The 20445-nt window shown below is 40.0% G+C and overlaps 1 protein-coding gene across 2 annotated transcripts in view; it reads left to right on the top strand.

Moving 5' to 3' along the window:
- ZSWIM6 (zinc finger SWIM-type containing 6) overlaps positions 1–20211 on the top strand; it is a 190210-nt gene extending 169999 nt beyond the window's left edge. For both annotated transcript variants that reach the window (XM_066242648.1, XM_066242637.1), the window contains 9 exons: positions 889–1065; positions 1339–1485; positions 4577–4723; positions 5717–5977; positions 10092–10227; positions 13120–13277; positions 13880–14043; positions 15788–15869; positions 17506–20211. In XM_066242648.1, coding sequence (XP_066098745.1) covers positions 889–1065; positions 1339–1485; positions 4577–4723; positions 5717–5977; positions 10092–10227; positions 13120–13277; positions 13880–14043; positions 15788–15869; positions 17506–18368 — 2135 coding nt within the window. In that variant the 3' untranslated portion in view covers positions 18369–20211. The remainder of the gene's footprint in view (positions 1–888; positions 1066–1338; positions 1486–4576; positions 4724–5716; positions 5978–10091; positions 10228–13119; positions 13278–13879; positions 14044–15787; positions 15870–17505) is intronic.
- Positions 20212–20445: the final 234 nt, after the last annotated feature.

Below are 20445 nucleotides of genomic sequence, written 5' to 3'. Positions count from 1 at the left end.
GGGTGGGCATGCAGTTCAAACTCAATCCGTGTTTTCCAGAAGAACTGAGTATTCCCAGGAGCTGGGTGAGAATATCCTTTATTCCCCAAACATTTCTTTTCTCCGTCAGGTCCTGAAACTTGAACCCTCTTCGGAGTGTATGCTTCTGCTCTGTTGTGATGCCCCGGCACACACTCTGCTGGGGTCTTCACACCAGTCATGGAACCTGCACAGGAGTCAGGAGGCAGCCTGTAGGGGCAAGGTGAGTGCGCTGGTTTGTTTTGTAGCTATGTTGTGTGGCTTTGTGAAATGTTAAATATATACGCTTATGCCCTTTGGGATATAAAGTGGGATTTAATCATTATATCCCAAGAAGCATAATAGTTTTAATTGTGCAAAACCGCACAATATAGTTAAAAAATACAACCAAAAGCACAACCCTTATGTGTATCTTTAAAGGCTGATTGCACCTTCCTGAAAGGTTCCATGGCTGGTGTCACATCTCTTGCATAGTGTTTGTGAGAGCTGTTGATCCCATCAGGGCAGCCCACCACAGTACCTCCAAAGTGGGGAGCAGTGAGTGTTCCTGTTATTTTTGTGCCCGGTGCCTCCTTTGAGTGTATTTGGCATGGAAACTAGACTTGACAATTCTTTTTGCAGGATGCCTTTAACTTTAGCTTTGATGGCTGCAGAGTGTTTGTGTTTGATAAAACGAGTGAATGGTGGCTCTTTGGGCTGACTTGCCTCCTCGTACTTAGGACATGAGAGTGCACCCTCCATCCTTCTGCTTTGGGGGTGCAGGACAGTGTGTGTGGGTGTGCTCATGAACATCTGGCCACAGAGTGGTATGACTGATTTATTCACATGTGAATAATAGCTGACATGGCTTTCTGAATTGTGGAAAAACAGATTCATCGAACAGGCCCCATCGGACAGTGTTCACCCGAGCCATCGAGGCATGTGATCTCCACTGGCAGGATAGCCACTTGCAGCACATTATCAGCAGTGACCTGTACACCAACTACTGTTACCATGACGACACTGAAAACTCCCTTTTTGACTCCCGAGGGTGGCCCCTCTGGCATGGTAAGTGGCCAAATTGGAAAGACATTTCCATGACTTCCGTCTTTGTTCAGTTTCTATAGCATTATTGGAGTGGGAGGAGGAGAGCGGAGGGATTCAATGGGAGACGGATGAATGCTTGGCAGTAAGAACTGAGTTTTTCATTCAAATCCAAGTTCAGAAATGGTTTCTTGTGTCCTTTTAGTAGTATTTTGGGGGAAAACATCTTAGTACTAAATCCTATTTTTATGGACATATCTGACAATGGCCACTCTCCCCTTTAACTTTCTGTGTTAGAACACGTTCCTACAGCCTGCGCAAGAGTGGATGCGCTTCGTTCTCACGGGTACCCCAATGAAGCGCTGAGACTGGCCATAGCTGTTGTTAACACATTAAGACGACAGCAACAGAAACAGCTGGAAATGTTCCGAACTCAAAAAAAAGGTGAATGTGAAGGAGATTGTGTCCGTTGGAGTGGGATTCTTGGTGATGACATTACAAGGTTTTATGCTCTCTTGGAGAGGTGGTTTTTTAAAATTGGAGTGATGGACGTGACTGTATCTTCCACTCATTTGAAATACTTAATAGCTGATCTGTGAGAAATTTTAACTATTTTTTTTCCTGGTTGAGTACTTTAGAAAGGAAGACTTAAAGAAAGGATTGGATTATAACATCCCTAATAAGCCTGACTTCCTTCAGTTTTTCATGTTCTTCACGGTATCACTACAGTAGTTACCAGATGTGTTTGCAAAATACGCTGCTTGGCCCTTAGAGAAATTTTTCTAAAATCTCCTTCCCCTAAATACACATAATATGTGGCCAAAGGTATTTAATTCTGAAAAGTATAAGCAAGTTTTATACTACAAAAAGAGGGCTAGTTTATGATTATCAGATCTTTAAAAATCATAACCTTTACTAAGAAACGTTTTTAAAATGAGCTTAATAAAAATGTTGCAATATCTAAAAAACTCAAAGTGTAAAAGTATTGTTCATTTAGGGTAAGTTAGAATACATGTTAAATTCAACGCTTTTGGTTATATCTTTGAGGATACTTGTAGACACTTGTATCCTGGGAGCAATGAAAACTTATTTCAGACTGTTTTAAAGTATTACTGGTATTATATATCTATACCTATATCTTTCCACTTTTTTTGTCTGTTCATATTTGAAAACTATTTTTTCATAGCTATTACAATTCCACATTTTTGTACCAGTTATTTGTTATGTGGACAAGATTGGTCAATGAATTACCTTGAACAATTTTACTTGTTTTTTTTTAGTAAGAAATGGGATGGGGAAGGGAGAGAGATGAGAAGCATCAGCTCGTGGTTGCATCACTTTAGTTGTTCATTGATTGCTTCTCATATGTGCCTTGACCTGGGGGTTCAAGCCGAGCCAATGACCCCTTGCTCAAGCCAACAACCTTGGGCTCAAGCCAGAGACCATGGGGTCATATTGATGATCCCACGGTCAAGCCAGTGACCCCACACTCAAACTAGTGAGCCTATGTTCAAGCAGATGAGTGTATACCCAAGCCAATGACCTTGGGGTTTCAAACCTGGGACCTTAGCATCCCAGGACGATGCTCTATCCACTGTGCTAGCATTGGTCAGTCACGTCGTACAACATACTGAGTCGATATTTATATATTTCAAAATGATCACCACAGTAATTCTAGTTATCACCCATCACTACATATAATTACAAAATTATTTTCTTGTGATGAGGAAATTTTAAGATCTATTCTCTCTTATCAACTTTCAGATATGCAATACAGTACTGTTAACTACAGTCACCATACTGTACATTATATCCTCATTACTTACATATTTTATAACTGAAATTTTGTACCTTTTGACCACCTCCACCTATTTTGCCCATCCCCCTCTGGCAACTGCCAATCTGTTCTCTGTGTTTGGGAGCCCAGTTTTTAAAAATACTTCACATATAAGTGAGATCATATGGTATTTGTCTGTCTGTCTGGCTTATTTCACTTAGTTCAACTTCTCGATTTTAAAAAAAGGTATTTTTAAAATTTATTTCTCCTATCTCTGTGTTTTTTCACTAATTTTTATGTGAGAAGAAAGATGACATAGAGGAAACACTTTACAAAGAAATAATACTTCCTAAAATTTTATCTTCAGTTTCCATCACTTGACAGTAGATTCATTTGCATAAGCACAACACTTCACCATATACATATATATTTTCCTGTCAAATACATATATTTGGTTGTTCCCAAGAGTAATGCTCATATTTTGATTTTCACATGATGATATATATGAAAGCCAGTGACAGAAAGCAAAGGGAAAGGCCTTTCCAAGGAATGTAGGCCCCAGCTTTTATAACGGTAATATGTTGTACCAGGCCATGCTTTGTTTTTATGTACTGATAGTTGATAGTCCAAAACCAGAAAACTTCTAAAGGAATACTGGGTTCATGGAATGGCTCGTTAGCAATTTACAAGTCAGTCTTTTTCTTGTATATTTTATATTGTATATAGACTTTATTATATTTTTTAAAGAAGGAGCTACTTGTGCGCGGGCTGACCTGTGGTGGCGCAGTGGATAAAGCGTTGACCTGGAAATGCTGAGGTCGCTGGTTCAAAACCCTGGGCTTGCCTGGTCAAGGCACATATGGGAGTTGATGCTTCCAGCTCTTCCCCCCTCTCTCTCTCTCTCTCCTCTCTCTCTCTCTCTGTCTCTCTCCCTCTCTCCTCTCTAAAATGAGTAAATTTTAAAAAATAAACAAATAAAGGAGCTACTATTTACAACTTTAGTAAACACTAGATATAAAATATTGCATTATTTACACCATTGAAATATGCCTTAAAATATTTGCAGCTTTCTTTCAGTACTCTGTAATTTAACTAAGAACTTGAAAGTGCTAACATTCTGTGAAAAAAATGAAAAGGATGTGTTTCATACAAATTATATGTTATCTTCTGCTACAGTTTCTCTTTGTGGCAAAGGTCCTCCCTTGAATGGCTTACTGATCCATGATAAGGAACACTTTTAAGAGGTGATATGAAAGTAATTTAATAATATTCATGGGGGAGTCCAAGTCTGACCCAGGCTACAGCTGCCCTCTAGTCTCCAACTTAGATGATCAGTGAGCACTGACTCTGAGAGTATCGTAATAGGGTTGGAGAGTTACCCAGTGGTAATTCTGGGAGTACTTTTTAGTCCTGTATAATGTCACTCCTAGGAAGTTTGGGGAATTGTCCCTAGCTTCTCAGGTGAAAATCTGGAATTGACTTTCCCTCACACAGCATAATTTAATAATGTAAGTTGTAATGTTAACCCAGTCCCCTGGATGCATGAATTAAATAGATGTTTGGGAGCTGTTCTAGAAGGTTAGTACCATTGATATTGACTTAGGGATGAATCTTTAGAATTCAAAATAGTTCACAAGTTGAGGATTATATGTACCTTTGTTTTTAGTGAAATTCAGTATTAATTTGTTAGGATGCTATTATTAAATGGTAAAGCCTCTCTTACTTCTCTCCATCTCTCAATTCCCCTTTCTTACACAGAGCTGCCCCATAAAAGCATAACCTCGATAACCAACCTGGAGGGCTGGGTTGGGCACCCTCTGGACCCTGTGGGCACCCTCTTCAGCAGTCTTATGGAAGCCTGCCGCATGGACGATGAAAGCTTTCCTGGATTCTCAAATTTCACAGGTACAACCATTGATATGTGTCTCATGTTGCCTTTTTTTCCTAAACTCTGAATGGCATTGGTCATTATTTTTCTTCACAGTTTGTTTTATGAATACATACAATTAATAATACCTACAAGACAGCAAGGAAATAGACCTTCTCAGCACTTTTCTGGCAGGCGCAGATTTGACAGTGGAAGCCTGTGTAAGAACCTTAAGCATATTCTCTTCCAGTCAGTGATTGTGCATTTAAGAATTTAACTGCATTTGTGACATATTTTCCAGCGTGAAGATATAGAATAAGGATATGCATCATATGGGAGGGAGGAAGGATTGTCCCTTTGCTGCTCCCGTGGCTGGGTGAGCTCAGGGGGGTAATTATCTTCCCCTCCATATTTTCCCCTGTGGTGGGTTCCCTCATGGATTATGGGTGACCCTAAACCACCAGGAGGGTGGAAGGTGAAAGCCAATGAACATACTTTCCTTGGGAGTTCAGTGGTTGAAGTTTGTTAATATTTCTAATAGAAACAACCAAAATAAGAGAACGCTCAAAGAATCATTACTTTTGTGATAACTAATGGCAAAAATGGATCTTGAAATTGGGTTACATATGTTCTCTACTGTTTTCATTATAAATTTTAACATTTTGATAAAAGTATGCAAACTTTTTTAATGCCAGACTTTTAAGAATTGGTGACTATTACAGTCATATAATTTTATACTTTGTTTAATTAAAGATTTTCTCCACTTATGTATTCTTAGTATCTTTTCTTAGATTTATACTTTTTTTGGTCATTGATTTTCAATGGGAGAAAAATATTTATAATATTCTACCCCCCAAAATGTATACATTTAATCATTTTTGGGCATTTTTAAAAAGATACTGGAAAACTGTGTGCTTGTTTTCTGGCCTTCTTGGCATTAAACCAATTGTTCATTTAGGAGTACTGGGTAAAACTAATATCTGTACCTGAAAAAAATACAGATTTCTGATTTCTTTTGTGACATTTTACAGAGACTATGGGACAGGGCAAATCTCTGGAATACCAGCATCTACCTGCCCACAAGTTTTTAGAAGAAGGGGAATCCTATTTAACACTGGCGGTGGAGGTGGCCCTGATAGGGCTGGGGCAGCAGCGGATCATGCCTGATGGGCTGTACACACAGGAGAAGGTTTGCCGGAATGAGGAGCAGCTCATTTCCAAGCTTCAGGAAATTGAATTGGATGACACACTGGTGAAAATTTTTCGCAAGCAAGCAGTCTTCCTATTAGAAGGTATTGTAATAAAGAGATTTTCCACTTGTGTAGCCAATGTTATTTGGGCACTAAGCTGTCTTATGTTGGGGGTACTGTTTGAATTATTCAATGTGATAGTTGTCCTGGTTGGTATATGGTCAGTGAGTGTCATAGGCATATTTATTATCCAAATCTAGTATTTAAAAAAATACAGATGTTCATTGATATCATTTGATTTAGGTCACATAGTGTAGCCTATTGGAAATGAGCCCCCTTTAATGCCACATGCTCTGAAAAGGACTGTTTTAATTTTGGTTGTGCTGTTCCTAAGATAAATGCAAGGTTGCGATGTAGTGAGCTATTATTGGTAGCCATGTTCCTCTTTGCTTGATCAGTTAAATAATAAAAGGGAAACTGGTTGGCATTCCTCTGAATTACTGGCTGTTCCACAACATCTGGATTTTGAGTCTGTCGTTTACCCATGCTGACAAAGGACTGAAAGCTGCAGGAGCGAGTTTCCATGGCACTAATTATTTCAGAGAATTTGTTAGGTGTAGATTGAGCAAGGTAAGGTTGCATGGACTCTTTAAGGCACAGCCTATTTTTCTTCTTTTTATAAGGTTAAGAGTTAAAAAAAATTTTTTTAGTAAAATTAGTATGGTAATGTAATCTTTTGTGTAAATTTAGGTGATGTCTAACTGGTAAAATTACTTCTATCTCTGAAGTACCTGTTGTTACTGTGGGATTCTCTGTGATGGATGGGCTCAAAAAGTGTAGTATCTTCAACTCATGTTCAGAACTGTTACATATGGGAAAGAAAATTAGAGAATAGAGCATTTCAAAACCTTTTATTTGTCTGAAGATCTATTTGAAAGAAAACATTTTCAACAAATACATTATACATTTATATTATATGTGTTTAGAAATACATTTGAAAGGGTGCCCTGGCCAGTTGACTCAGTGGTATAGCGTCAGCCCAGCGTGTAGAAGTTCTGGGTTTTTATTACCGGCCAGGGCACACAGGAGAAGTGCTCATCTGCTTCTCCACCCTTCCCCCTCTCCTTTTTCTCTTTCTTTTCCCCTCCCGCAGCCAAGGCTCCATTGGAGCAAATTTGCCCGGGCACTGAGGATGGCTCCATGGCCTCTGCCTCAGGCGCTAGAATGACTCTGACTGCAGTGGAGCAATGCACCAGAGGGGCCAAGCATCGACCCCTGGTGGGCATGCCGGGTAGATCCCGGTTGGGCACATGCGGGAGTCTGTCTGTCTGCCCCTGCCTCCCTTCCCTCCCCCCCTTACTTCGGAAAAATACAAAAAAAACAAAACAAAAACAAAAAAAACCAAAAACATTTAAAAAGGAAACTATTTTTAAATTTTAGTAAAAATTTCTAATACTAATCTTTTGAAGCACACTCCTAAAGTTTTTTTTTTTCTTCTTCCTCTAAACATAAAAGCCTGTGTTGGCTAATTTCAGGTGATCTTGATTCTTTCGTAACTGTTTTACTTTCCTCTCATAATTGTTTTGAGATAAGCAAAACTAATTCGCTACAAGCTTTTTTATGTTGTCATTGGCTCTTAGTCTGACTTTTAGTTTCCATTATATTGAAGGATAGGAAAAGGGTGTGTGCTTTTCAGTGTTGATGGTTATCTGATATGTGTTTATCATTTACCTTTTTAAATATTCTCCATGTTCATTACTTATGAATAATTTTTAACTATCTTAGTCTTTACTTAGTTCATACCTTTACACTAGACCTTTGTATAAAAGCTATATCTGATAAGAATGTTGTTGACTCCCCCCAGCTTTCTCCCCTTACCTGACCCTGCCTGGCCCACAAAGAGTAGGTGGTGCAGGACGGGACCGTCCAGGGGGAAGCCACACCAAGGCACCATTTCTGTAACCTCCAGGAGATAAGCACTTCATGGTTGAGTTGACTGCACTGGGGCACCAAGCTCTTCATGCACTTAAACTCTGGGAATTTCAGGGGTGAAGTAGCTTCAGGAATCTCAAAAAGAGGAAGCAATAACCCTGTATTGTTGCTGAGTGTTAATCACTTCTAGCCACAGTCTTGGCAAATGGGATCAATTGGCATATTGGAAAAGTACTTCTGAGGAACTTAGTACCAAATTTCAGTCTTTCATCATTCAGTACTCTGAGGTCAGAGCTTACATTCATTAGTCCACAGGTAATTCTGTGATACCTGACTGAATGTTTTGCTTGTTGGGAGGTATCATAACAAAATGTTGGCTATGCATTATGGCTTTCTCTGCATAGTAAAAAAAGTGATAGCTTGATGATTTAAGGGAAACAGTGAATTGAAATGAAAGATAAATGAAGAAGATAATCTATAAATGTGCTGTATCTAATTCTTAAGAGTTAAGAATTAAAAAATAGAGTTAGTCTTAGTCTGCTGAGGCTGCCATAACAAAATACCACAGACTGGGTGGCTTAGACAATAAATTTTTATTCCTCACTGTTCTGGATGCTGAAAAGTCTAAGGTCAGGTGCTGGCCAATTTAGTTTCTGGTGAGGTCCTTCTTTCTAACTTGTAGAGAGCTGAGAGAGAGAGAGAGAACAAGAGAGAGCACCTGTGTGAGAGCATTAGCTCTCTGATGTCTCTTCCTATAAGGACAACTAATCCTGTTGGATCTGGGCCCCACCCTCCAACCTCTTTAAACCTTCATTACCTTCATGGAGGCCCTTTCTCCAAATACAGTTACATTGGGAGTTGGGGCTTCAACATATTGAGTTGGGGGGTGGGAGATAACAAACATTCAGTTCATAATAATAACCTAAATAATTTGGCCTTATTTGAACTAAAGGTGGAACAATAGTGCTATACCAACTTTTGAAGAATGACAGATCACTAAAACATTTTATAAATACCTTAAAGATAAGAAAAAGATTAATAGGTTTGATAAACCTAGAATTCTAGGATGGATTTTAGTTTGTCTAGGTAAAAAAGTAAACTGTTTCCTAGATAGCTTTCCAAGTACTTAAATAATGAATAATTCAAAAATACAAACCAAAAATAAAACAATGAAATTTGAAAATATCCTATTAAAATGATCTGTACTATATAATGCTCCTGCCCCATACTCAGTTTAGTGACTTCTCTCACTATTTCTTTTGGACTGCAGTTCTTGGATTCTAAACTTTTCACCAGACTGATTTTTCTCATGGAAACAAATGCATTATTTCCTTTGAGCAGTAGTGTCATGGTTCATAATTCTAGAAACCATGAAACAGATTTCACCCAAAGATGACATGGAAACAAATTTATTAAACACTTGACAGTAACTGAGCCTCAAGGTAGCTAAGTAGAAAGTAGTTGAGCTAACCACGGTGGTTTCCTTTTAAACTTTATCGTAATCAAGTCTGTGTTGCTCTTCTTAGAGCAGCATTCAGAGAGCAGAGGGGGAGTCAGCTCTGCCACCATCCCTGTCCTAACTTACTAAAACTGACTAAGAAATTAACTTTGACAACTTAAATATAATTTTGCTTTTAAAATTGTCTTTTGGAGTCTTAAAAATGGTAAATTTCCATTTACTTTAATTTTTTCTTTTGCCTATAGTATCAAACTGGGTAACTTATTCTTTTATTATTAACCAGTTTCTGAGAGTCAGTATTTATTCCTGCTTATTAAAATCAACAATGTTTAAAGTCTTTGTCCCTGAATAAGTGGTTCAGAATCCCCCCACCCCATCCCATCAGAGCTTGCTTTTCTGGAGACCCAGCTTGTCTGTGCCGCCAAGACTGATGGGGTCCAGGTGAGGGTTCCAACATTAAGCTGCAGTCGTGTGCAATTGAAAATCTGGATGCCCAGATAAGCACGTTGGCAGAGGATGTTTCTTGAATTCAGAAGGTTTCTTTCTCTGAAGCAGTAATAATGTGGAAAAGCTCTGCCCTTAGTTCTGTGATCCTCATTTTAGTGGTGGGGAATGTTCCTGAAGTAAATTTAGATATTGGATACTGTATCCTGAAGAATCATTTTTCACTAAGATTTGTATTCCTTTCTACTGTGTCACCTAGAGAACATTCTTAACTAGATCAGCTTGTTTATGTTATAATTTTACATAACAATTTTAAGGTATACTTTACAAGTCTTAGTTCCTGTTTTAGGAATGTAAAATGTGTATACTCTCTTCCCACAGCCGGACCATATAGTGGTTTAGGCGAAATTATCCACCGGGAGAGCGTTCCAATGCACACATTTGCCAAGCATCTCTTCACCTCTCTCCTACCTCACGATGCTGAGCTGGCATACAAAATTGCACTGAGAGCGATGCGGTACGTATGCACAGCCCGCCGGGCAGCGCAGTCCAGGTTCCTCGCTGGGAGAAATGGCTGTTACCTGACTTCTCATTCATTCATGTTTCTTAGGCAGCAGGAAATCTAAAGAACCTATTTATATGCTTCTTGGATTGTGTAGTGGTTGATTCGTCGGCTGTTTGGCTTCTGTTTTAAAGTAAAGGAAGAATGGTATTTTTTTTTTTTTAAGAATGGTATTCTTAACAGCTGTCATATTCATGCTCATGGTGGTATTTTGTACTTTGAAGCTAGCATTTGGGAATAGAGAACGATTTCAGGCCAGGTTTAACCACATGAGAGCAACAGTTGAAGTTTTGCTATTTAAATAAAGAATTGCTTTGAGAAATTTAGATTTTTGAAACAGTGGTAAATAAGTATACTGACCACCTATAACAATAAAGGGAGCCCTCCCCACCTGCTGTAAATTCATGTTCCATCAGTAGTGCAGGATGCGTGTGTCTCCCAGGTCCCTCGTGCCCCCTGGAGGACGTCGGAGCTGCGGGGCTGCCCTCAGCTCTGCCTGCTGCCATGGCTCTTCAGACCCCCCCCCCCCCCCCCGTCAGCATCAGCAGTTTGAACAGGTTGCTCTCTGTCACTGACCTGCTTTCACTTTCCTTTTAAAAGTCAATTCTACCAAGTACATAATCATTTTCATCACAAATGTGTTCTTGGTGAATATTTTTTAGTGAATACAAGGTTGTATTTGTCAGTCTTATTTGTAATCTGTTAAATTTTGAGGGCCTGAAAGGAGTATTCACCTTTCTTAAAATATGAGCTTTTTCCTTTAAAAAAAATTACAATACTTTTATATTAAAGTGCAGATTAGATCTCATTACAGTCACCTAAAGATAAGCCATGAACAAAACTGAAAGCTTTGAGGTGCTGGAGAAGAGCTTGATCCCATAGAATCTTTTCACCAAAGACTGTGTCCGCATCCAGCATCCAGTGTGGTGGACTCAGAAACGAACCCTTGCCTCTCTGTGTGTGGCTTGTCTCTTTCAGAAGGCCTCTTTTTTATGCAGTGACAGTGGAGTGTGTGTGTGTGTGTGTGTGTATGTACACCTGAGTGTCAGTATGTTTTGAGCATGATATCCTTTAATTTGACGTGCTTTCCTTGGTAACCTAAAATCTCATTCACCTAACAGAGAGACATTTAAATTTTCGTGTCTATTTTTAAAATACCAAAAAATAAATTAAAAACTAAAATGACCAAGTTATTTTATACTACTTGGTTTGTATTTTAAAGCACAATTATAAGTAAGTTCCTATTTCCACCTTTCAAAGCTGAAATGGAAGTTGTCAGATGAAGACAGATGCTCACTCAGTTCTGTACTCGTGCAAATGGAAGAATCCTGCTCCTGTGTAAAGGGAAGGATGCTAACGTTATGACGCCACCAGATGCTATTGCTATGACCACTGTAAAGTTTAAGAGTAAAGTAGCATGTTTTTCTGTGGGTCTGGCATTTCTGAAGTTCTCTGTCAGGTGGAAAGGCTTACTTTTCTAACCCTCAGAAACTGATCTGTGATTGCCCTTGGTGCTGCTCAGGCAGCTTGTTCATGGTGTGCTAGCAGGGTGTGGGAACTGCTTGCCCACCTCTTCTGCCTGCTACTGCTCCCCCAGCCAGGGTACTGTTGTGGCAGGGAGTGTGACCTCGTAGAGCACCTCAGGGAAGCCAGGGGGACAGGAAGGAAAGGAGACATGGAGCTTACTTCTTACTTCTTCTGGAAGTTAGGGTGGTGGGCTGGAAAGGATGTTTTCAGCGTTCATTTTCTCATATTGACTGGTTTCTTCTAGAATAGCTCTGGAAAGGTCTGCCTGTGAATCCCAGGGACCTTCTGAGTTTTTTTAAGAAAAGCTAAATAGCAGCCCCACTAAAATTCTTATTACTTAATTGCCTACCTTGCCACCCTTTACATTAACATCCTTTGTTCCTAGATAAGAGGGAAAGAGAATGAGGCATTTGTCTTACCAGGGCAGTAACTGCTCTTGGGAGGGGCCCAAGGCCAGCCCCATACCCTGACCCTACTAACGCCCTTGATCCCCAGCTCTTAATCCACAGTTTCTAACAATGATGTCCTTGAGTGAATGTTCGTGTTTTGATGATTGTAAAGAAATTATTGCAGCTGTAGCTACTGTCCCGACTTCTTTGTAACTTATGTTTGGAGGCAGTAACTAAGCATGTGCTTTGTTTTTAATAATTATTCATTATTTGTCAATATATTCTTAATCAAAGATCAGTTGAAATAGGAAATCACACTGAATTTATAGACTGTCAAGGGACAAATACTGGAATCATTTGCATTCATCATCTTCTGATATAATTGAAAGAACATATCCTAACTACAAATTCTGAAGTAATAAGGAACTGATTTTTTTTAAGTATGAATAGTGGAAAGGAAGTTATTCTGGTTTTACTTCCTCTCTTGTTTTGCATTGTAAGAAGTTAAGCTGATGCATCTTCACTACCCACTGATCCCTGACAGTTGCCGTCCCAGTCTTAATATATTCACTGCACTCAGGCTTCTGGTGGTTTTTATTTTTTAATGAGTAGTAAGATTCAAATATTTTAAAATAGGTAAACATCAAGACTGAGTTTCAAACGTCTTTATTGTTACGTATCTTAATTTCCTTGAATTTTGCAATTTCCTGAATAATGTTAAAGAAATCTCTTAGGTTTGGGTAGTGAGCAGTCGGTGAGGTGACTTTAGCATCCAGACAGCGGAGTGTAGCTGTCCCAGTTCTTCCTGCACCAAGGACCCGAACATTTCTCCCACCATCGCCCCACACTCTGGCTACTGGCCAGTCCCTGTGGCCAAGGTGATAGACAAGTAATAACTAGAAGCCACCTGCTCTGTCTCTTCTCATTACAGGTTGCTAGTATTGGAATCTGCTGCTCCAACAGGAGACTTCACCCGCCCACACCACATTGCGTCAGTTGTTCCCAACCGATATCCCCGCTGGTTCACGCTAAGCCACATCGAGTCCCAGCAGTGTGAGCTGGCATCCACCATGCTAACTGCAGCCAAAGGTATGGTTGTCCTGAGGCCTCATGGTTATTTTGTTAGTTTGCCTTTTTTTTTAAGGTTCATGTTTGCTATCAAATTCTCAATAGTGGTGCTTATCTCGGGTTGTAGGGGATAGCTTTGCGTTAGATCTTAGCTTATGAGGCAAAACAGGTGTTACACGTTTGAGCCTGGCATTTTCCTCATTTACCTGCATCACTGAACTTGCTTGCGGCAGAGCTGAGGTTTAGTTATCATGCGGAAGTGGTGGTTGAGATTCAGAAGCAGATTAAAAAGTTAGGTTATGTTTTGTGGGCCCCCCCCCCCGAAATATTCACCAGAAATACATAAGTAGAAACCAGGAGTGCCATTTGTTATCTCAGCGGGTTCTGGGTCACATGTGCTGGTAGTCACTGAGGGTGTGTCTCCGTGCTGCTGTTTGTGAAGCCAAGGTTCACGGACATTGCAGTCACTCTGGAACGCTTAGTTGTAACCTCTCTGAACGTTTCAGGTATATTAACTTGTGCTTTATGTCTTACTTTGTTTTCTTTTTTATTTCTGTGGGGGGGTATGAATTTTTTTATTTTCTTTGATTTGATTTGGTTTGCTTTTTTCTCGTTCATCGCAGGCGATGTTCGGAGGCTGGAAACAGTATTAGAATCCATCCAGAAAAACATTCACTCCTCATCCCACATCTTCAAGCTTGCCCAAGATGCATTTAAAATAGCAACTCTCATGGACAGTTTGCCTGACATCACTCTTTTGAAAGTGTCCCTGGAGCTGGGCCTGCAGGTATGTGACCGGTGGTCTTTGCTGGGGTACAGGGGATTGCTAAACAGAGTCACTGGCTAAGGCTGTTTCTTTTGGTTTTGTGGATTTTTTTAGTGCCAGGTAAATGAGTTTGGTGACAAAATCGGTTAGACTTCCAGGAGAGCACTATAATTCAGAGCTGAAGTCATTCCCAGCTGAACCAGCTGCTGCTGGAGGTGCAGGGACTGTATTTACACTTAGAAGCCAGTCTGTGTCTTTCAGATAAAACACTCATTTTCTTAATGACAGTCTTAACATCACCTTTTCTTCTTTAATGAATGGAGGAGAATGATTGCTCCAATGAGACTTCAATAAAACTATCATGTATAATAAAGATTCAGTTGTTAGGGGTAAATTTTTAGATCAAATATGAATTTTATTGTTTTGCATTTTCCTAGTAAATGGGCAGCTTTGCCTCTTTTTTATAACCATGATAAAATTAGGTAAAGGAGGAGTAAGTGAGCCAGGGTCCAGTTTCAGCATTCAGCAGGCCTGTGTGGACATGGGACCAGGACCTTTTCAGTTAGTTACGCAGATAGGTATCTGCTTCCTGATAGTTTCTGAAAAGATTACTGTGTTAAACCAGGAACTGAAAGGTTTGTTTCTACTTTTATCAGAGAATCTCAATTTCATTTGTCGCCCCCTGTCCCATAAAAAGCAATGAAATATATTGTTATCCTCTGGTTACCTATGGGGAATTGAATGCCCTGATTAGATGATTAATCTGGTTCTAGGTATGGAGTCTCCTAATAGTGATCAATGAAGTATAAAGAACTGGATTGTAAGAAAATGCTCTTACTGTATATAATACTGTAAAACAGAGGGTATCAGAGATTGATTGCATTTATGCAATAAAATGACATTTTAGATGTTTCTTTTTAAAAGTAAATTCTGTTTATTGGCTTATTTTTGTTTCTTTTGCCTTCTAAAGGTATGATACAGGAAAAAATGAATGTTAATACAAGTTTTGGTTATTTGGAACCCTGGCAGTGTTTTTGGTTCAGTGCCAGATTACTGAAAGTGTGCTCCCTGCCTTTTTCCTTTAGGGTCCAGGAAGAAATTCCACGGGGCCTCTCCAGGGCTGTAGGAGCTACGTCCCTAGATGTTCTGAATCTTAAGGAATGGGGGAAGCAGGAACAGAGGGATAGTTTATCTGGGGATCCCTTATTAGAAAGTGAAAAACAAAATCATATCACTAAGCTGATTTCTTTCCACAGACCTGAGTCATCTTCATAATAGCCCAACAAAGTAACCAGAGATGGAAAGATCGACTAGAACAATTATTTTAAAACACTTCTTTGCCATCCGAGGGCTTCTGATCAGAATTAGTTCATAGGAGCTCCAGAAATCTGAAGCCATGGGCTGTTAGAGCTGGGGAGGAGGAGAGGGCCAGGACTGTGCTGATGCCTCAGGCCTGGCCTCTGATTTTGTGGAAGAGAAACATGACTGAAATGAGGACTTGCCCAGGATGCCACATCTGGTCAGTCTCCCACCAGAAGTAGACTGTGGCTCTCTGGCCTCTCCGGCTGCGACAAGGCCAGCTAGGGGAGCTGAGGACAAATCCAAAATCATGTGCAGAGCTTTGCTCTAAATATGGCTCTGGCTCTCCATCCTCCTGTTCATAGGGCACGTGCCTTGTAGTATATACTTTGGAATGATTTGTTTTGTATTTCCACTGACTTGAGATAATCTTCAAACCATTTTGTTATCCTGTCTTTCCTCACAGGTTATGCGGATGACACTGTCAACCTTAAATTGGCGGCGGCGGGAAATGGTCAGATGGCTGGTGACCTGTGCCACTGAAGTGGGTAGGTGGACGCTGCAGGCAGAGCTTCCCCAGGACTGCGGGGCCAGTGCCACTCAGTCACAGACACAGGGCGTTGCCACTCTTCCTTTTACTGACTTCTCCAGGGCTCCCGCCCTTCCAGTAACCTGCCGGGGCTCCCTTCCTTCTATCCTAAGGTCGTACCCACTCTGTTGCTCCTTTTCCAGACTGACAAGGAGTGGGCCCCAGACTCTTATTGAAAATGGAATAAGTCAGCAAGCAAACACTTTTTATCCAGGTGTTCTGTCACTTTTAAGGTGCTTTTAGAAACTTCTGTGATAATCAAGGTCACCATTTTATACTAAAGGCTATTAGAGTGAATCCTTGGTAGATTGGAGCCCACCTTTGAAGCTAACTTGAGACTGGATTAGTGGTTCTTTCCATTTCAATGAAAATAATATAGTTACCTAGTTGCTCTAAGTGGTTTCTTCATCATCTTAGGGCATATGTCATAGTGTCCAGCAGAGAAATGGCCACTGGGTATGGTTTAGGACGGTGATCTTTCAGAGGTGTGAGAAATTGTAGCTAGCTGTAAGAAGGTCCCCTGCTTGCCTATAGACTGCAATTTGTGAGACCTTTCGCCGCCTGCTTCCCCTCTGCGTGGTAAATCAGCACTAATGAAGACTGCCTTCCTGCAGGATGGCCAACACGAGAAATGGTGGCTGTGGAAAATTAATGTTGGTTAAAGGGACTTTCTTCCTGTTTGCATAAGAAAAAGGATACCTACCTCTTGCTGAGAAGAAACTGCTACCTTGATCTTAACATACTGACACAGCATATTCTGTAAAATCATCCTTGTTATTTTTCTTTTATGAATCTGTAATGGTTTTAATTTTGGAAAAAGGGGAATTGGTCTCAATATAAAAATTATACTTAGATAATTGATGTGGTGCTTTAGTGAAACAATACAAAGGTAATACCAATTGAAGAACTGCCACACAGCTTCCCTTCCCCTGCACCAAGATATAGACCTGATTTCTGTCTGCAACTTAGCACCTTCTCTTTGAATCACTCACCTTTAGGATTTTTCTACAGTTGAGGCATGTTGGTGTACTTATAGTGTTTATTTTAAAGTCCTTTTCAGCCATTTCCAACATCTGAGTCATCTGTAGGTCTGCTTCTGTTGACTTTTTCCTCTTGATTATGGGTCACATTTTCCTGCTTCTTTTTGTGTCTTAATCATTTTGTATCATGTATACTTTAAATTTACACACAAACACGCACATGCCACATAAAAACTGTCTATTTTGGTGAGGGTTGTGGTTTTTCTGACTTAGATTCTATAATGGGTAACTTGACAGGAGGCCCCAGTGAACTAGAACTCATTAGCAAAAGCCGTTGTCTGAAATGCCAAGCAGCACAATGCAGATCCCAGCTACCCGCAGGATTAGTTCTGTGTTACAGGAAGTTCATGTTCCTTTCAGGCATGTCACTGAATCGCAATCTATAATAACCTTATTCTAGAAGGTTGCTCCCAGGCACCTTACCTTACAGGATTTTCTGGCCTGGCTCATGTTCTGTGATGGTTAACAATGTAAGCATTGATTATAAAGGGAAATAAGACTAGACCTTTAGGAAGCGTCCTTGTCCTTAATAGGGCTTCTCTGTGTTCCTTGCAGGTGTTTACGCCCTGGATAGCATCATGCAGAGCTGGTTTACACTTTTTACTCCCACTGAGGCCACAAGTATAGTTGCAACCACCGTGATGTCCAATAGCACCATCGTCCGCCTCCACCTGGACTGCCATCAGCAGGAAAAGCTGGCCAGCAGTGCCCGGACACTCGCATTGCAGTGTGCCATGAAGGACCCTCAGAACTGTGCCCTCTCTGCGCTGACCCTGTGTGAAAAGGATCACATAGCTTTTGAGACGGCATACCAAATTGTTCTGGACGCTGCTACGACCGGCATGAGCTACAGCCAGCTCTTCACGATAGCACGGTACATGGAGCACCGCGGGTACCCCATGAGGGCCTACAAGCTGGCCACCCTGGCCATGACCCATCTCAACCTGAGCTACAATCAGGACACGCACCCCGCCATCAATGACGTTTTGTGGGCCTGTGCACTCAGCCACTCCCTTGGTAAGAATGAGCTTGCAGCGATAATACCTCTGGTGGTCAAGAGCGTCAAGTGTGCAACGGTACTGTCGGACATTCTGCGCAGGTGCACGCTGACCACTCCTGGCATGGTGGGACTGCATGGGAGGAGGAACTCTGGGAAGCTCATGTCACTGGACAAAGCTCCCTTGAGGCAACTCTTGGATGCCACGATCGGGGCCTACATCAACACAACGCACTCACGACTCACACACATCAGTCCTCGGCACTATAGTGAGTTTATAGAGTTCCTCAGCAAGGCCCGAGAGACCTTCTTAATGGCGCATGACGGACACATTCAGTTTACACAGTTTATTGACAACCTGAAACAAATCTACAAAGGCAAAAAGAAACTGATGATGTTGGTTCGGGAGAGGTTTGGTTGATAGAACTTGTATGAATGGGGTTGGGGGTGGGGATGGGAGGGACGGTTTGTTTTTACTTGAGCCTGCCTTTGTACCCTTTTTAACTTAAAGAACAGAGCCACACCGGTGTTATATGTGTATAGTTATGTTGTGTTTTCAAACTAAATTGTCATGTTGTGAAAGTTTGTGTGTTCTTAATTTTCTTCCCTTTCTCCTTGTTTCTTTCCTTTTATTTTATTATATTTTTTTAATTTTTTTTTTAATTTTGTATGAGAGAGAGGTTAAAAAAGTTTGGTTTACACTGAGTATATGTTGTCAAGTGGCAAAAGTCCACATAGCTCTCCTGTTTTCTGTATACGTTCACAGCCTCAAAAAAATAATTGAAATGGCTTTAAAAACCAAACAAAACACCTCCATCCTGTGATAAGTACCTCGAATGGATTCAGCTTTACTTCTTTGTAACTCATCTTTACATTTTCAGCATATTTAAACAAACCAACAAAGCGAAATCTAATAGTTAAAAGGCTGACCCACGTGGCTTTGCAGTGCTGTTCGTCCAGAAGCATGGCACATGACGCTTGTGCATGTGGAAACTTAGCGACTGTCAACATACATTCTCAGGGATTTATCAAAAAAATTAAAAAAAGAATGAGAGCATTTATTGTACTGTATATATATTATAGTATATGTCTGAATATTGAAAATATAACATTAACTAATTTATAAAAAATATTCTATGTAATGCAAAATACTTGAAGCTGCAGTAGCTTGGTTTTAAACAAAAACAAAAACTGAGAGAAAAACTATCAGAAGGACTAAAAGTGCGCCTTGCTTCAGGGTTGGCTCAGGCGGTGAACTTCATGCTGGGCATCTATGCAGAGCCACCTTTTGGATTGCATGGTTGGACTGAGATCTATTGGGAGAAATTATATATGTATATATATTTATACAACTTATGTATACATATATATGTATACACGCAGAGACAAGACACACACATACCACCAACAACAACCACTACACAACACATGCTTGTAACAGGCACTAAAGAAAGAGGGACAACAAACACACAGCCAGAGCAGCAAGCCTTAGCATTAAGAATACACAGTTGCCGGAGTTGGGGTTCGTGCCTCCTCGCCTAGGAAACTTACAAGGGATATCTTTTTGATGCAAACGCAAAATGTTTTCCAAAACAATTGACATATGATACATAACGCCTTTGCAGTGAGCTAATAAGCTAACCTTTGTGCACAAATAACATTATATATATTATATGTCTATTCTGCATAGGTATTTTGACTTTGTGCAGGACAGAAAGTTGTGTAGGTATGACTGTTCTACTTTTCAGTTTTCTTTCCTTTTTTTAAAATATATTTTATTTTCTCTAGAATTACTCAAAACAAAAGCAGCCTTCTATCTTGCCTTGTCTTAATGCTTTAAAATAACCAAACTGGAGATCTAACTACCAAACTGTTCATTATATTATTAAATACCAACTTTGGTTACAGTATAGTGTCTTTAGCTGATGGTTCTGTAACCTTGTGCTTTTTAAAGCAATTTTTATGTTTTGGTGCAAAAGTTGTCCAGTGTCTCTTGTTCCTTCATTAGAGAACATGCTAGAGGTATGTTTGTAGGTATTTTTGTTTAGAACTATTTCATGCGCTCCATTTTATTTATTATAATAGGTAAAAAGAAAAAAAAAAGGTTGTACTTCATCACCCATGTAAACATGCTCATGAAGTTGAAAGTAATTAAGATTTGATACACTGATATCAATTTATTTATGTAACTAAATCACTGTTTTATAAACTTGTTAATGATCAACAATTTTTGTTTTGATTAAAATTAGTTTTTTGAAAGTTGATTCTGCCTCCTTTATGGTATATCTCTTACTACACCTGAACTTGGTGATTACAGACCTGAATTTTACTGCATCTCCAAGCATTGAACACCATATTCATTCAATAAATATGCCCCATTTTCTAGTCCCTGGCAGTATAATGGTGAACAGAACCAAATCCTGGAGCTTGCCGTCTGCTTAGCGAAGGAGACAGACATGAGTTCGATAATCACTAGTCTGTACATTAGTCATTCCTCC

The sequence above is a fragment of the Saccopteryx bilineata genome, chromosome 1 (genome assembly GCF_036850765.1).
Source record: "Saccopteryx bilineata isolate mSacBil1 chromosome 1, mSacBil1_pri_phased_curated, whole genome shotgun sequence".
In the NCBI taxonomy this organism is placed as follows: domain Eukaryota; kingdom Metazoa; phylum Chordata; class Mammalia; order Chiroptera; family Emballonuridae; genus Saccopteryx; species Saccopteryx bilineata.
The sequence above is the reverse complement of the archived record's forward strand: the minus strand, read 5'-3'. Positions and strand labels throughout refer to the sequence as shown.